Source organism: Manacus vitellinus, unplaced genomic scaffold (assembly GCF_001715985.3).
Source record: "Manacus vitellinus isolate BGI_N305 unplaced genomic scaffold, ASM171598v3 scaffold_34_pilon, whole genome shotgun sequence".
Taxonomy (NCBI): Eukaryota; Metazoa; Chordata; class Aves; order Passeriformes; family Pipridae; genus Manacus; species Manacus vitellinus.
The window spans coordinates 8,309,530-8,331,771 of record NW_021940488.1 but is presented as its reverse complement, the minus strand read 5'-3'; the positions used below and the strand labels follow the sequence as shown (position 1 = coordinate 8,331,771).

General features: G+C 39.7%; 1 protein-coding gene across 1 annotated transcript in view; it reads right to left on the bottom strand.

Moving 5' to 3' along the window:
- Positions 1-22,242, bottom strand: part of ROBO2 (roundabout guidance receptor 2) — an 882,996-nt gene that overhangs the window by 133,028 nt on the left and 727,726 nt on the right. Inside the window, exons 3-5 of the mRNA XM_025895584.2 lie at positions 13,234-13,391; positions 11,460-11,580; positions 2,431-2,569 (exon numbers count right to left, since the gene is read on the bottom strand). Coding sequence (XP_025751369.1) covers positions 2,431-2,569; positions 11,460-11,580; positions 13,234-13,391 — 418 coding nt within the window. The remainder of the gene's footprint in view (positions 1-2,430; positions 2,570-11,459; positions 11,581-13,233; positions 13,392-22,242) is intronic.

Sequence of the window (22,242 nt, the reverse complement as noted above, 5' to 3'; positions counted from 1 at the left end):
GGTACCTACTATAATTGTCTTGTAATCTAGGGATGAAGCCAAAAGGAAATTATTGAAAAAATGAAAACCAGCAGATGTGCAAAGAACGTTGTTAGCTGTAGAAACAGGAAATTGGTATTAAGAGTTATAAGACAAATAGCTGCACAGATCTGCTCAGAAGAAGTGTTTATGCATGTAGGAAGAATAACAAAGGGAATTCCTTGAGGGCTTTATATTTCACTGTAGATGCTGAAATACTTAAAATACAGGGGCTCAAAAGCTGGAAGCTAATTTCTCTTTTACCTCAAAAAAACCCCCAAAACCCCACCTCCCACTGCATCCAGGAGGAAAAACTTTGACATTCTCTTTTTAATTTATAAAATTACTATATTATAATTTTCTCATCCATCTATCTATTCCTTCAGACTACACTTGAGCAAATTTCTTTGCTGGTTTCAAAAAATCAAAAAAAAATCCCACCAATAGCTTTTGTTTTAGACGTTCCAAGTTAATCTTCCTTGGTGAAGCATCATGCAGTGGATATTTCCAATTTGGAAATATCCACTCTTCGGACAGTGAAGAGTCTGCTCACATATTCTGCTGTACACATGAAACAGTTTAGAAAAGAAAACATACAGTGCTGTCCATCAGAGGTGTTTGCTTCTGAAGTGCAGATGTCAGATTCTACCAGATGACCACAATCCATGTGGTTCAGGTGGTGGTCACCTGCTACGTGGGCAGGGGCTGTGTTAGTCCTCTGTCCCCCAGGGTAGTCTCCAGAGTGAGGTTCTGCAACCTTGACCCTTCCTTACCCCCCCCTTGATGTTCTGGGAAGCAGATATAGATGGAGACATACCCTCACTTTGTCTTTTAAGATGCCACAACACAATTAATGAAATGTTAAACAGCAGTGTGAAAACACTGCAAAACATTGAGAGTAGTTTTGGAACCTGAAGTTGATTATTATCAGAATGTATCCCATGAACCTTCTCTCCTTTTAGTTAAAAGCCCAGTGAAAACTTTTCCTATGCTTCCTGCTAAATTTCTTCTTCCTTAGAAGTACATCATGAATGAACAGGAAAAATCATCTCGAAGTACACAGTACTATGTTTTTCACAGTAAGATAAAAACCAAAAAGAAGTAACAGAGACATTAAAAAAGAAACTATTAAAAATGCAGCCTAACCAAAGACACTGTTGGCTCTTCATCTATTACTACTGTTTATGAGACCAAGAAGTAGACACGATTTAAAACAACAGAAGTAGCACAACAGTAAGAATAAACCACAGAAGCACAATGTATTTACTGTGCACTACTCTACAGTGCATGGTAAATTAGTAAGCAAATAGAAAAATCCATCCTAACATCCAAAAGTCTTCTCTTCAAAATAATATTTTGTGCATTACATGCATACACATCTGCCAGTATAATTAGCAAAACAGCTAAGTCACTATTTGATTTGTTTAAGTTGCAAGAAAATTAATTTTTTTAAGTATTTATATATATATATACACACATACCTATCTTACTTATGTAGAAAAGTTTTTTCTAGATTATGTATTCCATTAGTATATTCCACTGATGGAAAAGATCAACTATGGTGGGGTGAAAAAAACCTGGTGCTATTCAGATCTGCTGTTGAAATTAAAAGTCACAAGGCCAAGAAGGATTTGCTGGGTTATGGAGACCTGGGTTTTAATTCCTGTTCCCAGACCTGTTTCTGTGTTAATATTTTTTAATGTAACAATAATTCAGCATCAAAACAAGGAAGAGTTCCAGAAAATGAGGACCAAACTCTGTTCTGTTAGCTGAAAGGAGCCAAACTAATTTAATACTCTTTTGCAGGATAGTCTCTCTTCCCCTGCTCACTCTGGAATATTCTCCGTGTTTGTTCCAGAATACACAAGTCTTTCTCGAACACAAGGGGCCTGTTCCAGATTTCAGCTTTGCTTTATGCTTGTACTAGTCTGGTTTTTTGTTTCCTCAAGAGGAAGGTTTCTCTCCAAGACTTAATAGAAGTGAACCAAGGAGCCAGCAAAGCCCACCTCAGTGCTGTGCTGCTAATCCATTCTGCTAGTGCAAGAGAGCAACTCTCCTGCCAAGTTGTCTCCCTCTTGGAATCAGCACATTATTCTGAAGGCTACTCTCACTAATACATTCCTAAAACATCTTTACTGTCTCCAGTAAATTCAGTGAATACCCATGTGCTCACAACACCTACAAATCATTTTTCTTCCTTCCGCAGGAATCCATTACCCAGACAACTCACCCAGACTGGGTGTCCCTGCTCAGCTGGCTCTGGAACAAGTTTTGTAGTGCCAAAGACCAGCCATAAGGGAAATAAATCTCGGAAATAATGTCAGACAACAAGCTGTAAGTAGTAGGGATGGATTCCAGCATTATTCAACGACTGAAATTTGAAAGTGTGGGGAACGGGAACATTGCTCTCACCTTCCTCTCGGTAAATCTGCATCATCTTTCTTCCACCGGACTGTGGGTGTGGGATCCCCCTGCACCTGGCACCGGAAATCCACGGCCTCCTCCTCCAGCACCACTTGGTTTATCGGTCGCCTGAGAAACGTGGGCCGCTCTTGAAAGAGACATTAAAATTCCTTGGTGAGTCAGAGGGTTGAAATGAACATTTTTTGACTTTTCAGCATCTTTTTGTTTACCCATCCACCACACAGAAAGGAGGCTGAGCTCCACAAATTCAGACAAGTGGAACTGATGATGTGCATAAAGAGCCAGGAAGAGGGCTGCCAGGCTGGAGAGGCAGGGGCTGTCACATCTGGCCCTCAAGGAAGAGTGGAGTGCCACCAGAAGGCAGCCTGTGCCAGGACTGACTGCCCACCTGCCCTGCTGGACAGCACACAGGCCTCTGAGCCCGTACCCTCCCCTGGGAATGCTCTGGCTCTGCACTGCTGCATACACAAAGCCTGATCTGAGAGCTCCTGCCCGCTCTAGCAATATATGAGCTGCCAATGGAGTCAGCCTGCCTTTAGCAACAGTCAATACCTTGATGTTTCGAGGAAAATTTAAATTCAGCGTTAGGCGTCTAAGGCAACTGCGGAGTGTCGGGCAGAGGACAGAGCTTCCCTTCGCCGACTTCACCATGGAAAACCAAATTAAGGTCTGAATAACGACTTCTGTTTACCCTTGTTATTTTAGCCTGCACGGCTACAAATATTATTAATCACCCTAATGTTGCACAGGCCTGCTTAAAATCCAGATGCAGAGCCACAATCTGCTCTCAGTGGTCCTGGTGCAGTACCCTGTACACAGACACTGGTACAAACTCCAAGTACCGGTAATTTCATTTGAAAGGATGTCACTGGGGTGAGTTTCCAAGTTGCCTTTGGATTGCATAAATTTTGTTCTGTCCTCTCAACCATACCACACTTTTATTGTCATAAATTATTTATGCTAGTCAAACCATTATAAGACTGGGTTTATACGAAGCAGTATTTCCACTCAAGACAGGGATTTATCATAAAGGCATTTAAAACTGGTTACACGCTATGTTTCACATTTCATTCTCAGCAAGTTGAAGGGTATGATGTCACTTTAAAAAATTACTCAAAATTCATACGGATGCAAGCAATACCAGATTCTGACTCGGGCAGTTTGTCTTGATAACTACAGAGCTGAGTTTATAGGTTGGTTATACATGTTTGTTATATGCAAATAATAATAAAAATAAAAACCATTAAAGAGCGTTAATAAGGTTGCAAAATCAAGCAGGCAGCACCCTCACTGCCAGAACTAAGGCTGCCTGCGTGCCTGTTAATCACTTCCTTTCTGTTCATGCCTTATGGGACTGGTTGCAATTATATGATAACACACCATTTTCCCCCCAAACATCTCCAGATTGTTGGTGTTCATTTAATGAGCAGGTGTTTAATATTTTGCTTTAGTTGTACTGTTTAGTGGGTGGCCTCCTGTCATACTAATCAAACTTCACTTCAAAGGCAGAATTATTAATTTCCTCATGACCTCTATTACATATATCTTAAAAGCTTCGTGAGCAACTCAGTTATTTTCGTAACTCCTCTCCAAGGTGTGATGGAGATCTTAGAAAGCAAGATAAAAAGTATCTGCTAAATTTTTATGCCCAATCTGAGCCACAAAACTGGCAATTTTTAAGGGGCGGGGAGAATTAAACACTAATTTTGTGTGTTCAAAGCTCAGCTTCCATCGAATTCAGTTGCAGACAAAAAAAAATGTTCACCCCTTTTATAAATCAGAATATCAAGTCAGAAAATAAGGGAACACAAAACCACCTGTTAGTAATTATGCAAATGAGTGACAGCATCAGATAGGAATTCCATGATAGTAGCAAGGGAACCTATTGGCAGGGGAAAACGTATTTTGTCAGCAGAAGAATAGACATGCTCAAGAATCTATAGCACTTTTCCAGATGATAGAGATAAGAATATGTCTAACGGGCAGAGATTCTTCTCCCCAAGCCATTGCTTTTGTCCTATTCCTGTTCCTGCCCAGGACCTGCAGGTTCCAGCAACGTTTGGGCAAGTAAATTCAGTTCTAGTCTCTTTCCACACATTGAAATCTTTACTATTCCACATTTCAAGTCTGTGTACAAGCCATATCCAGCTGCTGACTGCTTCCTTAGCCAGTTTGTCTCATCTTAGCCCAGAAATATCGTATCGGACCTGCACTTAGGACAGAAAGCTTCCTCCATTGCTCTCCTTCAAACCTTTGCCCATTTCTCTCCAATTATTCCTTTTACTCAAAACTGCAAGAACTTCAACATTTTCAGAGAGGAGTGAATTATTTTGGCAATTTAAAAAATAAATAAATTAAAATCAGTTTTCTAATCAGACACGGAATATTTTGGATTAAGCCTTTTTTAGTTTGACAAACTTATTAAAACTGGACAAGGTAAAAAACCCAATTATTTCTTAACGTTAGTGCTGAGCAATGCACTTGGCCCACCTGTAACTATGTGAATCTAGATGGGAATTTCTTTATGAAACTTTCTGCGGGCTAGCAACAGCATCTTATTCACAACTGCTCTCCTAAGAAGATCTCAGACCAAACCCTGCTCTGAGCTCATACATAATACATTCTTCATTTTGGTATTTGTTTTTCAGAGATGATACTAAACTAGGAAATTTAGATCCAGATTGACATTTTAATTGGTGATTTGGAGGCCCTTGGTACACCCACATTGAATTTAAATAACTCTGTGTGTACCTGCACAATGGCTTGATCTGCACACAAAGATTATTTTAGACCACGTTTATAAAAGCTGTATGTAAACAGCTAAGAAATTAGTGTGTGCATATTGATGAAATTGCTACTTGTGGCTGTAAATTCTTCTCCACAGGAGATGAGGAAATAAATCCCTGTCGCAATTTGAGGAGAACCCAGAAAGTAAATGGCCCAAAGGTCATTAGGTAAATCCCTGGATTCCACATCTGGGCAATTTAGGAGCATACACCCACAGGTTTGTTTCAGATCAGCTTTTTAAACTGTGTATTTTCAAAAACATTTCAGAAGTTTCCAGAAAATAAATAGCTATGAAAGGACAGATCCCAGTTAGCGAGGACATGCAAACACCATTAACCGCTGGTTCCATTTTTCCATCATCTCTGCATTTTGCACAGCGTGAATCAGGAAAGAACAAGTTACCTCTCATGTTGTTTCCTGTATTTATATCACTCAGAAAACCCCTTGAATGTGTCCAATAGCTAATTATACAGCTATAAAGTGATCAGAGCGAATGCCATTGCCAATGCAATTAACATTCTTTATATGAGATTAACTGGATTTGAGTCACCTGCATAACTTGCTTACAATGTTAATCTCTCAGGAGACAGAGCGCTGCCTGCCCAAGCATGCTAAATAAAGAAGGTTTCTTCACACAGCCAGGTCAAATTTAGTTTAAGAGATAATCTTGACAAAAAAAATCTTTTTTTAATTTTTTTTTTTCCTTCTGAAATGGTTTGCCCATAAATAAAGCCTTGTGGTATAATTAAACATTGTTATTCTGTCAACAGCATCCAGAACGCAATATATTTGAGAAACAACAAGAAAGGGTGATAAATTAAAATCAGAGACATATATAAAAATTTTAATATAGCTATTTTATAAGCTTTCACTGAGTAAATAAAGTACCTACTTCCCAGACTTTCTCTGATGAATATTAAAAATCTTTGAAGAGAACTATAAAATAGGTCATGGTTATATGTCATGTCAACCAGTCATGCTATTACTAGGGTGACCTTTACAACTTCAGAATAAACTTTGCTTGCAGTTATAAAAGGGGGTTGTTAATGCAATCTGGACACACATCTAACAATCTGTTGCAGAGCTCGAGATATGCACTGCAAGGAAACCTACAGATCCTAACCAGAAACAGGAAAATGCTTTCCTTGCTTTGGGTGCTGACACAAGTTAACCTCAGAACTCAATTTTTCCCATATTTAACAATTGGTCTGAGTATCACAGTCTATTAGAGAGGCCCAGATGACCTTCAGATATATTATTGCCCTTTCTCTGTTCCTCAAAAAGTTAGACAGCCATACATGGGGCCTCAATCTAATTAAAATGATCCTAACTACCTTAATATATTTTCTCTGCTGAGGCAACTGCTAGAGTGAAGGATTTGATGGTCCCCATAATGCAGAGCTTCAATTTGATTTGGAATTGTTTTCTCTGTCTTTGCTGGAGAGAAGACATAATTTTTTTAAAATGTTTTTGTGTTCTAGAAAGAGTATTAAAGTAAAAATTAAAAGGTTTTGTGGAGGGATTTAATAGCAAATGTTAAAAATAAAAGCTTTTTTCCCTTTAGCATTCTGATGCAAAAAGAAAAAAAAAAAGAAACATTAGATGGTTGGAAGCAAATCTCACTTCAGAATGCTGTCAATAGCATAGATATTTTATTAAATACAATGTAGTCTGGATGAACTAAAGCTCTCTGCCAAAAAAGAAGACATGGAATAAGACAGGATATTACGATCTGACTGAATTTACCTATGTTGGCCAAATAAATGACAATACAATTGCAAAAGCAGATGGCTTTATATTTGAAGACATTCTTCTACTGCCTCTTTTTAGGCACTTTTCTATTTTTCGTTTAGAAATAAGCACCTTCTGCTCCCTAAGCAGCACCCAAGGTGAGACAAACTTGCCCAGTAAAGGCATGGAGCACTGACAAGAGGCACATGCATATGCAGTTAAATTATTTTTAGCCATGACTAGCAGTTTTCTCCTTTTATATGTGTCTACAACTATGTTCATTTCAGTCTTTACTGACCATTCTGTGTAGACCTTGGAGACCAAATCAGACCCTTTTTCTCAGCAGTATCATTATCCTATTACAGCTCCTCTGTATCTGTGAATAACAAATATTGTAAAGACAAAGTGGCTTTTTGCAAATTGCCACAAAGTAAACTGCAAGTGGGAAATACAAGTATTGGAAGAAAACCTGGAAAAGCTTTCATCTGAAGGGTACAAAACACACACTGCTGATTTCCCTGTCTCGATGTGTGAATGTATACCTGGTTTTGGTAGATTTTTCCATGTGACTGGGAAAGCTTCTGGGAATAATTTCCAGGATACAATGGGACAAGACTCTCTGCTAAGGCCTTCCACATAAGCAGAGCTCAAGAAAGTAAAATGGGGCACATTGTGCCCCCAATCCTTCATTGAAGGATTTTTGGATTTCTTTACTCTAATGCCATGTCATCACAGAATACTCTTCCTGAAACTACAGCTTCTCTTTCAGCCTGACAATATCTACAGAACATCAAACACAAATACTTCTTCAAGCATCAGACAAAAGTACCTCTTCATCCCACAGGACCTTATTAGCTGAAAAAAGGGTCAGGTACCAAAGTTAAAATCAAAGATTAATCCAAAACAATCTTTATTATGTCCAAATTGACATATCTTTTAAAGACGTTTTTGTACTCTTTTTAGTTATGCTTTATATTCTTTTGAGGTTCTTCTAAATATATCTTTTTCCACTGCTTGATGCCAGTCTCTTGAAGTTGATATACTAAGGCTTTCATTGATTTCACTGAGCTTTAGAATCAATATACAAGATATACCTTTGTACATGCACTTCAAATATATCATTTTAAGTCTGAAGGAAAAAAAAAAAGAAGAGTCTGAAACAGTTAAAACAACTTGAAAACTTATCTCAGAACAGGGCAATAGCATGACAAAATGATAAAGGTTATCTTAAAGAGTAATTCCCACTTTATTTAATTTCTGGCTCCATACTATGTATTTACAAACAAAGCTTTCTTACAAATTGGAATTAAACTGGTTCTGTTTTGCATCTTGCTTTAATTCTGTTCAGCCAAAGGCTATGAGACCAAACACAAGCAAAGCAACCTAATTTGTATCACTTACGCTTCTGAAATTGGCCTTTAGAATAATAAAGTCCCATGCTGGCTCTTTTTGTGAGCATTAGGATTGATGTCATCAACTTCCTTTAAAGGACAACTCCGTCACAGCCCCTGTCCTCTTGCTTTCCCCCAAGATTGCACCTTGGAGCCTCATAAAGGCAAAAACCAGCAATAGTGCTTGAAAGAAAAGACTAACAAAATGTAGTGTATCATCGTGACTGTTCAAAACACAGGAATAATTTTGGGTAGCACTGCTTATATGCTCAGCTTGCTTTATGGTATTTTGCTATGAACGTTTGACAATTTTCTGCTAGTAGAAGAATCCTGACTTGGGAGCAAAAGAAATGCAATCTGCATCAACACTACCAGCATACAGTTAGAAGTGCCTGAATGTTGAAAACAAGGTTTCAAGCAGACAAGCTTGGAAAAAAAAAAATACATCAGTTGTTTTGTGAAAGTTCTACATGTATTATTCACAACTATCTCTCAGCAAGGGTTATTGAATGGGTACCCAGCCAAGTGGATATAGTCTGCCCATGGGAAACTTTTATTTTCTCCCCCTACTTCTTTCCAAGGTTCTTATTGTCCATTTTATTTTATTGTTTCTAAACTCAGGAAAGGTGTAATATTTTAGGTTAGGCTTCCCTGCTGTTCCCCTCAGGCCAGCAGTTCCCACCACACTGAGTCACTTTTTCCAGAGGCAATGCCTCCAGCTAAATTTTCTGTACAGGGAGCCAGAGAGCTGTCACGAGCCACATGCAGAAGTGAACTTCAGGTATTACAGAAAAACTTGCAAAGCCAAAAGTAACAAGTGGCTGGTTCCCTGAGAGGTTTGAGAACTAGTATGAAACAGTTCCTTTTCCTACATAGTGTAGTTTACTAAGACCACTTTCACTCTAGGAAAAGGGTTTGGAGGGTTGCTACTGGGGAAAGGAGGAATGAATAATCAGCTAATTAATATGCATTCCTCTCCAGAATCATCACCAGCTCTAGGCTTGCCAGTCATCTAATTAAATTCTCTAAGTCTCTTAGCTAAGATCCTTTTATTTTTGTTGTAAAGTCCATTTTCAAATATGTGCGAAAGAGTTAAAGTTGGACACATCAATTGCATATAACTATTATGCTATTTTTAGCATATTTTTCCTCAAAATTTGCCCTATTCTCATGTTCCTCAAACCTCTGAGTCATATTAGAAGGTGGTTGTGGACTTAACATCTGATCCCTGATCTTGCCTGTGCTCACTGAAGCCAATTTGAACATGCACAGCCGACCTGATGCTTCCCAGTCTCCGGATTTATTCCCCTTCTATCCCCGGATAGAAGGGGAATTTTAGATAGAAAGATACTGAGATAGAGTACTTTAAATACAATTTTCTTTTGATAGTCTAACACAATGATGTAGCATTAAAAAATCTAATCTCATTTATTGCTGACTTTGTTCAGTATTCACCAAATAATTTTAGACTGTATTTTTGCAAGTTGATTGTTATGACTATATGCTGTAAAAAATTCAGAATATTGCAATTGGCTATGTATTCTTGTACATACCAAGATAAACCTAATATTTTTCATAGCCTGGCAGGATATGAAATTACATGCACATTTCAGTTTTCATTCCTACAGTTCAATGCTTTTTAACAAATTATTTTCTTAAGGATTTCTTAGGGCTTTGTAGTTTAGGACTGCAATTTGCTTGCTATCCACAGGGAGTATTACCAGCGATTAGCAGTACTTAAACTGATGAAGGAGATATGTCATGTCTTTTTCACATTTGTGTAAAGGCACAACTTGAACAGATTGGTTGCAAAAGACATAATAATTTGATAGAGATCCTTTCTCTGCTTTTTTTGCAATGTATAATAGTTCTACCTTTAAAAGTTGTATGTTTCCATGAATCCACAACAAACGAAGTGAAGTGGAAGCCTTTACAGTCTTGTAATGCTGGAAAGCAGGAAATATTCAGTCATGTGTCCTGTAGAATTTGCTCAGATCTTGTTTCATAGAAACTTTTCTTTTGTGAATCCCATAACATGTTTGAGGGTTTTTTAAAGTGGACAAACTAATGTTGAATTGCACATACATGCAAACACAGAAATGGCAATATGACTGGGTTTTCCAGTGCACCATATAAGGCAGAAGGTGAAAAAAAATAGGAGCGTCTGCCTCAGAAAGGACCTTAGGATTTCTGTTAAAAGTCTTACTGGAATTACAAACAGTCTTGTTTGGAATTTCAATATTGTATATTAAGGATATCAAAGAGCTGTAGCAGGAGGGAACATTAACACTATTTCTCTTTTGTTGGCATGTATGTGTTTTCTTTAGCAGTGAGCAGTGAGGGTTCTTTCCTTACTCATTTTCCTTTGTTTGCTCAGAACCTCTTGACTAATTCCTACAAAACCATGCCTGCAGGATGTATCACAGCAGGATTTTGTGGCTTTGCTTCTTGTCCAGTTGTTAGCAGGATGGATCCAGCTCTAAGTTCAGTTATTACTCTACTTTTGCTCTGGACGCTAATCATGGAGGGAATGTTACCTGACAACTTCTTGCCTTACCTATCAGGTCTAGAAGCTCTTTCACACAGGAAACCTACTAATTTTTGATTCATTCAGCAGCACCTGGCTTACAGGATAAAAGCTGCTTCATGTCCTCTAAAAAACAAATGAAAGTATCTCTCTATATACAGAAAAATGATTTCATAATTTTCTCTAAAGACATTTTACTGATCAACCAAGCTCTTTCATGCTCTCCTACAGAGGTTTGATTTCACAACCCCACAGGGATATGGAATTGTTTAAATAGGCAATGTTAGTCCAAATCTCTGGTAAGCAGGCACTGTCAACCGTATTAGAATAGCTTAATTACTTTTGGCAATTTTGTGGGGGAGAGCACTGTGCTTAGAAGGAAAACCTTGAGCCATCACAGCTCTACCATTATAAACCATAGGTTTTGAAACCTGCCTTCTTCAGGAACTGTGAAATGCACCCTAAGCAGTACTGCTGTGTTTTGTTAACCTTGTTTTGGCTCATATTTCGACGAGCCACCCAGGGCAATCCAGCCTATGGCATTTGTGGTGAAGAGGAAATGAAGGCAAGAGTCACTTTACCGAAGACAGTGAGCTCCGCGGGGTCGCTGTCCCGCTCCCCCACCATGTTGGTCCCCACACAGGTGTACATGCCCGCGTCGCTCTTCCTGGTGTTGGAGATCATCAGCTTCCCGCCACGGATCTGTCTCAAAACAAGGAACGTATTTTTGACTTCAGATAAACAAAGTATATCAGGGGAAAAAAAAAAAAAAAAAGCTGCCTTCTCGGGCAATAAGTTCCACAATCAAGGTGTTTTAAAGTTTTGCTTGTAAATATATGTATAGCTTTAAAATTATAAACTTATATATTTGAATATATTTCAGCTATTCCAGAGAATATTTTTATCATACTGACTAATTTCAGCTTGCAACTAATTTCAACTACTGAATAATTCCAACTGCACTTAATTTTTTTCCTTCGGTGTTCATTAGATTCTTTACATTTCAAAGTTTACATTTCTTGCTGCCTCTTGGCAGCACAAAGAGCTTGTATTTCTTGCATGATGACACTTCAAGCACTCTTGACATCTCTCAGAAGAAAAAGGCAGTTGGATTTAGTTTTATTTAGTTCATTTTACTGATTTCTTAATAGTTTCCTTGATCACTGATTTAGACAGAGTTTCTCTCTTTGTTGCGGCAAACAGACTGAATCTGGCCCAAACTGAAAATTCACCTGAGTCTCATAAGACTTAACATTTTTTTGGCTACAAAGGGTGCTTGTAGAGGGAAAGAGCAGGATAGTTGAAAGAAAGTAAAAATTTGCAGCTTGTGAAGTCACAGACAGTGTCAAAGGTTAGACAATGGGGTGCTTTCGGAATAATCTAGGAATACAGCCATAGAAACTTGAGAGTCAGGGAATGATAGTCAGCTCCCTGCAACTCTTCCTTCTCTACTCTTGTGTGGACCCTAGCAAAGAGAGCCTGGTCCACGAATAGCAACAACTTAGGTTGCTTGGCTTGAAATCATTCCTTAGGCACCCAAAGCCACAAACAATCTTCCTGATAGTATGTCCATGTTGAATAAGGTCAGCACTGAATAATTACATACAACATAAAACTTTACTGAAGGAATATCATTAGTGAAAAGTTAAGCATTTAAAAATTAGGAATGAGATGTCCTCACACCCTTAATTTATCCCAGTTGCTTGCACAGACCATGATTTAGCTCTACTCCCTTGATAAGTTAGGTATTTCTGCTGGATCCTTTTTCACTCAGTACAAGAAATGAACAGTCACAGAATTCAGCCAGTGTTACTCAATCAGTCAATACTGATTCATATTCAGGAGTCATAATTCTTTACAGTGTGACTTCAGCCTTCATTTAGAATGCACGTCCAAATTACTACACTAAATACAACTTTACCAATATCATCCTAAGCTGTTGGGGTTTTTTCCCATGTAGTATTTTTCTACCTCAGAGATACAACTGAATTTACCTATAAAACACCTCTCTGATATATCTGATTTTGACAGTTCAGTGAACTGAGATGTAGAAAAGATAAGTCCAAATGGCTCAAAGACATCCACTGAGTCCCCCATCTAACCGAGCACCTTATATGACCAAATCTACAGCTGAATGGATCTCCACTGCACTAGACATACAAACCAACCCTCAGAGAAGTTCAGGGTGGAGAGCCAAACCAGAAGCAATGAACAACCTTCTGCCCTCATTTGGGAAAGCTCAGAGAGGCAACCTGCCGAAAGTCTCTCTGGGAAAGGCTATAAAACCATAAAGTTCTGCTGCTCTCGGCTGTGTGTCCTGTGTCTGCAGACAACCAACCAGCAAGTCGTACTCACACTGATCCGCTCCTCCCTGTCATCAATGCGGACTTTATCCTTCTTCCAGTAGATGGTGGGCTCAGGGTGTCCTCGAGGTGGCTGGCACTCCAGGATGGCAGGCTCTCCAGCTGCCACCACGACATCTGTAGGGTTCTGGCGGAAGTCATCCCGGAGCACTAATGCAATAAATGAGGGAAAGAAGGAAAAAAAATTATTAGACGTGATGACATTGTAAGTGGGGAAAAAAAAATACATGTAGAAACATATAATATTAAACAAACAAGTCTCAACCATTATTAGGTGATGAGTTTGCATCTTCAATTGACTATAAAAGATCTCATAAAAGAAGCTGGTGGGTGGGTCCTTTTGTCCAGTGGAGGCAGATTTCACACACATGGCTTTTTTTGCCCTTGCTTTTTTCTCCAGATAAGAACACTGCTCTGTATTTAAATTGGAAAGACCTGTAGCACCCCTTACTCTTTTTAACCTTGACAGGGTCACTTTCCATCGTTGCAAAAGTAGTATTGCAGGTAGGATGTTCAGTTCTTTTCACAACAGAAAACAACGTGCTGAATATCTGCCTTGCCTGGATCTCCAGCTTCAGCACAAGCTAGGTAAAAAAGGGACAGAACTGACACTGAACTACAGAGTTACACCTTGATTAAGGCTGTTGTTGTTATCCCTGTTATTACTGTTATCACCAAATACATGCCAAAGTGATCACCAGTTCTGAAAGGTGTCAGAGAAATCAAGCTGTTACTATTGTTCTTCCAGCACATTTATTTCTTCCTTCTATATATTTAGTTCTAATATTTCTGCAACTTCAACCAGTACTGTCCCATGACATAAAAAACAAAGGGCATTTAAATCACTGAGCTGTTTGAGAACTAAATTAGGCATCACAGGCCAACTTGTTATGTAAATCAAGCTTCTATAAGGAATTAGGTCCAACTAGCTGGCTTCAGTGTGTTAAAATGATATCCACTTCATCGTTATTCTTCCATGTGTGTCCTAGTCTCTAGGTTAATTGACATTCTTATAAACATAAAACTGAAAATAGCTCTAGATGAGCTACTGAAATAGAATTTAGGGCATTGCCCCTCCTTGAATTTCAGCTACGTATGGCTTTCATTAGAGCTTTAAAACAGTTCTCGCCCTTAATGGAACCAGGGCCCTCTGAGAAATTAGAAAACACTGTATCCTAGTGAAGGGGCAAGTCAGGAAGAGTTCAGCAGAAATTGCTCAGTCTCATTTCATAAGCAGAGATAATTTACTGCTTTCAATGTTAATAAAATGTGCCCCATTTTAACACTGGGAACAGAATATTTTTCTGTTCTGTAATAAGCCAGAGGAAAAATATGATTAATACATACAAGAATTGGTTTCTGAATAGGCTGAGGGGAGTGGGCTGTATATACGTGGCACTCAGAATGACATACAAGGTAACTTTTATAGTTCCTCATTTTGGGATACACAGGTAGATCCCAGAGGAAGGAGGGAATTAATTGGAAGTTAATTCCTTTTCTAAGACACACACACACAAAAAGAGTGACTATCTAGGTTTCGCTCTCAAAGTATAAAACAGAAGTGACAGGACAGAGTTGGCAACAAATGCAGCTCTGGCAAAGACCTGAAGGCTTCTTAGGTGACATACCCCATGGATACATATTTTTTCCAACAGAAAACAAAAAAACTCAACCCCAAAGTATTTCTGATTAATACAAATCACTTGTACGCTTCTGATTTGCAATAATCAAATTGACAGAAATGGAATTTATAGAACTTCGAGATCAAATGGAAGAAATAACTTATGCAATGCACTGCACAGAAACATGATGAGGATCATGGCCTGCTGACTATTTGGCAGTACAACATTTTGCAAAGCCAAGAAAGCCAATACCATGGCAATTTCAGGGAAAGAACCCGAGAAAAAGTCTTACAAAATCACTTTTTTCAGGAAGCATCTTCATGTATCTCCATGATCCCTATGATACACAAGAAGAAAAAATACTTCTAGACAATGCTATACACACTTTCACAACTGGCAAATGGAAAAAAATCAGCTCCCTCCATTACACACAAAATAATTGTTTTTATTGGTTTGATTCTATTCGCAATTACAGAACTTCAGTGCAAATCTGCTAGTGGAAAATCCCCAGAAAATCAGCAGATCCCACCACATAATGGCTTTATATTCCTTGACTCCTAACTCCTGGCAGCAATATTAAGGACAGCATTTTCCTTGAACATTTCACTCTGCTATATGAACCTGACAAATACAGTTTCCTAGAGTGATACACAGTAAATTACATTAACTTTCTCTGAATCATCCCAGCAACTGTGTAAGGTTCCAATCAGCCTCAGAATATGAGGCTAAGAGGTGATTTGATTTTATCACATTCCTTTAGCCAAAGTCTTACTGCAAAACTGGCTTGAATGGAAGACAAAATTGATGCTACAGGCCTTGCTTAATCTTGCTCTGTACCTCAGCACATATGCGAGTGTTGAATAGATATATCTCATCATTTCCATCTAAAGCATTCTGTGTTTTGGAGAAAAACAAAAAATGGTTGGAGGAAAAAGAAATAGGGGAAAAAATAAAGCTGTGACAGAAAGATAAAGATAAGAGAAAAATGTGTGGAATATAAATTAAAGAAAGAAAGCAACTCAAAGAGGAAGAGGGGGAACACTAAGTTTAGGGAGTGCGAGAAGAAAAAGCCAGGTAAAGAAAGGGGAAAAAAAGAATAAAAGCAGAGAGAAAAACAAGGTAAAGAGCAGAGGGCACAGGCTGCCATTCCTGTGATTCAGTGCTTTTAAAGCAATCTAACAATGGAAAAGCACAGACATTAATCTGATCAGCCCAGCCAATCCAGAACATCCAAACATGACCCCAAGAGAGGGGGAGCAGGGAAGAGGGGGCCAGAGTGCGAGCTGGTGAGCCTGGCTGTCCCCCTCCAGTGGCACAGGAAGCCACAGAAGAAAGGAGCGTTGACGGGAAGTTGAGTTCACACATATTAGCAGAGTAAATGGAAAAGTTGCAGCACAGCTTAGTGCATTCACCATATCTAATGGTACAATCATCTGTGAAAACAGAAAAATGATTGAGAGTTGCAGAATATTCCTCAGCCAATTATCCACAATTGCTGGGTACTTCCAGATAACTATTATTGTGCCTGAGCAGATCACCCTTTCCACACATGGGCAAGAGGTTTTTGTTCACTTGAGAAGCCAGCCCTCTTCAGGGCCCTTTTGGCAGGGCACAAACACTAATGTTTTAAAAATTCAACACAGGTGGAAAAAATATTCCACCAGCCTCCTCTTCCTCATCCTGTGTTCTTATTTTGCTTTATTCCAATTTTAACGTAAGTTACACATCTCCCTTTGTGCCTGCGTGGGTGTTTCCCTACATTTGGGGTTTTTTCCCTACATTTTGGGTGTTTCCCTGCATTCTTTACAGTGAGGGTGTTGAGGTACTGGAACAGTTCCCCAGAGAGGTTGTGGATGCCCAGTCCCTGGAGGTGTTTAAGGCCAGGCTGGATGAAGGTCTGAGTAACTACTGGAAGGTGCCCCTGTTCACAGCAGGGGCATTGAGACAAGATGATCTTTCAGGTCACTTCCAATCCAAACCTTTCTGTTATTCTGTGATTTACCAAGGGGTGACAAAGAGAAAGATGTCTGGCACCCCTCCCTACCAACTCTGGCACTGCAGCACAGCCAGTTTGGTTCCCTTTGAAGGGCAGGATCCCAGGGGGTTGCAACAGCGACAGAGAGAGGAGATGCTCCTCTCCTCCAGCCCAGCTTCAGCTCAAATGTTTAAAAAGGCAAAGCCTTGGAAGGGCAAAAGCTTCTGGATGGCTAAGCCTTGCTTTCTGGAAAGGCACCAAGGGACTGGAGCGCTGGGAAGGACAGCTAACGCGTACACACAGCCCACAGTGGTGCTGCGGACAAGAGTTTAATTAAAGTTTGATCGGTCTCTTTGTAGCTTGAAAAGCTGATGCTGCTCAAACAAGATAGATGTCTGTGAGCAGTCACGTTGGTCTTTAAGGCATGCAAAGCCCTGCACAGCCATTTCCAGGTAGCCAGGAGCGTAACCAGGGAAAGGCAGAACATCCAGCAGCAGCAGTGACGAGATAAACACGCGCAGGGCACGCACCTGCTGGGGCCAGGGAGGGAGGGGGGAAGAGTGAAAAGGAGCCCCTGCTACCAAGGCAACTGCTCACCAGCACCTGCCAGCTTAGGCCCAAATCCAGGCCTCGGTCAAACTGATGCTCATAAACTCAGAGAATTACACGGAAACCGAATTAATTTCCTCGGCCGAGGCTCCAGCAATTTGTTTAAAGGAAGTGGAGATAAAGCCACGATGTTTATGGGGTAGGAGGGAAGGTGGCCAGGTCAAAATTATTCTAGGCTAGATATCCATGCCTTAATCCTGCTTTCCAGCTTCCAGGCCCTTAGAAAGAAAACATTTTTATAGGATTTACATTTACATGATGATTACAAATAACCATCTGTCTGCTTCCACTTTTTCAATCTGGTCCATGTCCCACGAGCCCCCAGCCTGTGGTCAGAGCAGCTAAGCTGGAAGGAAGAAGTGGATGCCCGTCAGGAGGCTTTGGGATAATTGCATTCTTCTCCCACCAGCGCTTGTCTCTCCACCTCCTCCCCCTCGGCGTGCACGGTGAACATCTGAGATTACCGGGAACAGGAGGGAGGGAAAGAGTATCTTTTTTGCCTTTTTCTATGAATGATAATGTCTTAAAACACAGCTACATCTGTTGTGCTGACTAGAGGGTATAAAGAGATATCGAGTAAATGCTAATAGGCTGTTGTAACTCGGGTCCTGGTAGTTTGTATTCCCCTTTCTGTTCCATTTTGTGCTTATCTCAGGATAATATTATTCTTATACAAAGACTTTGTGCAGACACATCAGTGACAGTCTGGTCACCTGCCACACACAGGTAGGTCTCCCCTGATCCAAGGCACTCCCCCACAGGCATTTTCCTAAATCCTCATCTCTCCACCACTGTCTTGGCACTTCCCACCTCTGATACATACTGATAGGAACAACTGACATGAATTATTATGTCAAGTAAGTGCCCAGATGTCATGCAGTGGACAGATTAAAGGATTATTATACTTTAGGTAGCATATGGTGCTAAGGGGTGTTTTGGAACTTGACTAATGTGTATGATCTACTGAAATGGTCCCTGAGCAAGCCAGCACTACCTGCTGAAATGGGGCGACAGAAAAAAATCAAGGGGTCACAGACAACTCTCCTTGTGAAGGATAATAATACACTTTGTTTGAAGATGCTGCTGCCCCACCTCTGTTTCAGCAGCTGCCTCTGTCACATTTTGTAAGGAAAATTTAAAAAAAGAAAATAATCACAACCTAGACAATAGTCTCAGGCAAGACTGTCAGGGAGCTCTTGAGCTCCCCCTGCATGGGCACAGCCTGGAAAAAGCTGCTACCTTTTAAAAAAAAAACAACGGATTATAAAGAACTATACACTTTTTCCTTCTGTTCTTTTTCCCATCCTTCACCTATCTCTTGATACTGATATTGCCTAGCAGACACGAACACTAGTTAAATTACTATGACTCAGAATGTTCAGACTTTACCTTAAAATGAGGCCCTATACCCAAGAGAACCTTTTCAGAGGCATTAAGATATTTTCAAAGAGTCTAGTCGCTTCAACAACGTTTGATTAGTAGGGTACCTAGAAATCAAAGTGATGAAGTGAGCAGTGCAGAGATTCCTGCATCAAGAAACAAAAGGAGAATCTTCTTCCTTGCCAATTCAGCAACTTTCTTTGGCTTCATCCATTTTTCTCACTCAGTATTTCACGTGCTTCTGAACTCAGTAACTTTGTACTTAAGTTAAGGATAGCTTGCTTGTTATTCTCAGACCTCAGCAAACACAAAAATGTGGAAAAAACGCTCCATTCTGACACATCCTCTAAAATGTCTGACTGGTCATACATACAGATATAGACACAGAAAGAATTTGGACTTTATGATGAACATTAATGTCGTAATTTCAGTCTGAGGTGTACCCCAACTAGCTGATTGTACAAGAGTCAGGAAAGAAGGCAGACTTTTTCCTTTCTTGTTTCCAGCACACACTACAGGAGTCAGACTTTGAAATCTCTCTCCAGCAGTTAACCCAGTTAAGGGCACTGCCGACCTATTTTCCCTTTTACACAGTTACACAGGTATACAAGTGATAGTTGTTGCAGACATTAGCTTATTATTTCTCTCTGATTTTTTCAGGGCTGCTATTTGTGCTGAATTAAGCATATGCAATACAGCCTGAAAACATTTACTGAAAAATTGTGTGACGTCTTTGTTTTTCTTGTGATTCATTGTGATCACTTGAATGCAATCTGACATCTCTGTAATATTTTTTTCTGAAAGATTTTATTTGACTACTAGATAGCAGGAAGAGTGGAGATTTTTCTAATTTAGAACATAATATATTTATGTTTAAGCTTCCTGATTGAAAACAAAGTTCTATCACCTGTCTTCATTGCAATGAATTTCCAATAACCTTCTCTTTTTTTCAAACTCCCACCTCCTTCCACCAACAAATTCTGAATGCTGCAGTTAACAGTCAGCAATCTCATTACCCATCTGCTATAAATCTTCAAAAGCATCACTGTGTTTTGACAGTCAAGAAAGGCAAAGGGAAGCAATAAGCATAACCAAGTGTTCTTTATGGATGCAAATATCCTGAAGACCACATTTAAGTAATTTCAGAAATCTAAAGCTATGCAACGTAATATGTTGAAGAATTTTCTCTAGGATACAGGGAAGATTTTTTTTTTCTCTTATTCTTAAAGCATAATCACTCTTGATGAATACACTGCACAGCTTGCTAATGTTAGCAAGAGACACATTACTAGGAGTTTTATTTCATTGAAACTAAAAACCCGACCACTTGCTTAAAAGTTCAGAGACTTTCTAGAAGAACTGATACCATAACTGTAGACAACAAACTTTGAAAAATGTGCACAGTCTGCTATAAGTCTTCACATTTAACAAGGATCAGACATTTAGCAGTTTAACTCAAGTCTGAGGTTAGCTTTTACATGCTCTTCCCATCTAATGGACTACCTATTCAGAAAATCATGGGTAAGGAATTTATTTTTTCCCAGTTAAAGGGAATATGAGATGAGAAAGCAAGCACAGCTTAAAAAACACCACATCACAACCAAAACACTGTCACTTTTATGCCAGCATGTCTTCTTTGCAGCAAGAATATGGGACTAGTTTCACCAAAAGCACCAGAGGACTCTTCAAATCCCATCAACTATGCTTTTCTCCCAGCAGTGCAGTAGGGAGGATCCTGTTTAGTAAAAAAGGCAATCCTCCACAATCCCTTGTAGGCTACAGTCAAAAAAGGGATAGATCAGACTGAATAAACCTTTGCTCTCTTGCAGTACAGTCATTTTTAAGTTCTAATAAGCAAAATTGGAAAAAAAAAAAACAAACCCACAACTAAAGACAAAAAAACAAACCTAAACAAACAAACAGACAAAAAACCCCCATACAAACCAACCAGCCAACCAACCAACCAAACAGAAACTTACAGGAATTAGAAATACATAAACAATTTTGTAAAGCAACAACATTCAAAAAACCTCAGATGTTCCTGATATACGAACAAAATTCTGGTGGGAGCTTTTCATCATGTGCTTCAGAAGAGCATACAAGAAACTGCACTGTACATTATGAGTTTATGTGCACAGCAGAGAGATTCCCTAGAAAGCACAGATTTAATTAGTAAAGTTCAGAAACCACAGCATATGAGCATGCAGGTTTACTGTGGTGAGTACAAAAGTAGCATTGCAGCACTATGCTCAACCTAATGAGTGCAACAGAGAGTTTGACACAGCATTGAGCAAATGTGTTTTTTCTGCTTCAAACTGGAGTTAGTTCTCCTAAAACCACTTCAGCTGCTTCAGTCTCCTGGGCTTCCAGTTCAAGCCCAGCCAAGACACCTAAAAAATACATGTGCCCTCAGTAAAACAAAGGAATGAGAGCAGATGAGAATCATGAAAACAAATACAAATGAATGAATATTTCTTGTATGAGAAATATAGAATGTTATATGCTTCATTTAGCCCATATAATACAGACTGCAATCTCAGAGCTCCACTGAAGTGTGAATAGCCTCTAATAAACTTCTTGTGTACACATGCACAACACATACACAACAGCTGGGATGCTTTCCCATCTTGGCAGGGGGTCACTGCCACATTACTGCTATACTTTAGCCACATTAGGCAAAGCATCAAACAAAATAGGCTGTTGCCCAACACAGGAATTCTCTTCCATCCATCCCCCCTATCTCCATGCCTAACCATGGTCTCTATTTGTTAATTATGAGCTAAAACTCATCTATTCAATTTTTCGTGAGCAGGGTTTTTTTTTGTCAGGGCTTTTCTGTTGCTCCCTTCAGATGTCAGGATTGAAAACAAGATATTTGAGCGGATATAGCAAGGCTTGAATTTCTCAGTGAGCTTTTGTAACTCCATCATGAGGGGACTGTGCAGCCACACTTCAGCAGACATGGAGTGCAAGGCGCATCCACAGCTGGCACACAGAACCAGTGAGAGCCGTCTGCTGCTTCCCAAACACCTCACTTCCCATCCTGCAAACTGCCCTCATGTCAATGGGCCGTTTTGGGGTGGTTGCCAGGTGCCATTTAAACAGGTCTGCTCTATAGGCCAGGCTGGCCTCGTGTCCTCTGTCCCAGGGACAGGCACGGCACCTCACATGGGCTCAGCAGCGGTGCTTCCTGACGGACCTGGCCTTTATCATTCACCTTCTGAAAGGCTTCACTGCTTCCAGCTTTTGTAGAATTTGTCCCAGCAAGTAGAGAATGGAAAATGGAAACGCATAAAACATGTCTGGTGAGACGTTCCCAGTCGTTTGAAGCTGGTGGAAAATCGAAGCAGAGGGAAGGAAGAACTGTGTGTGCAGGGGGTGGGACAGCAGAAGGCCTCAGGTCACCAAATGTGTA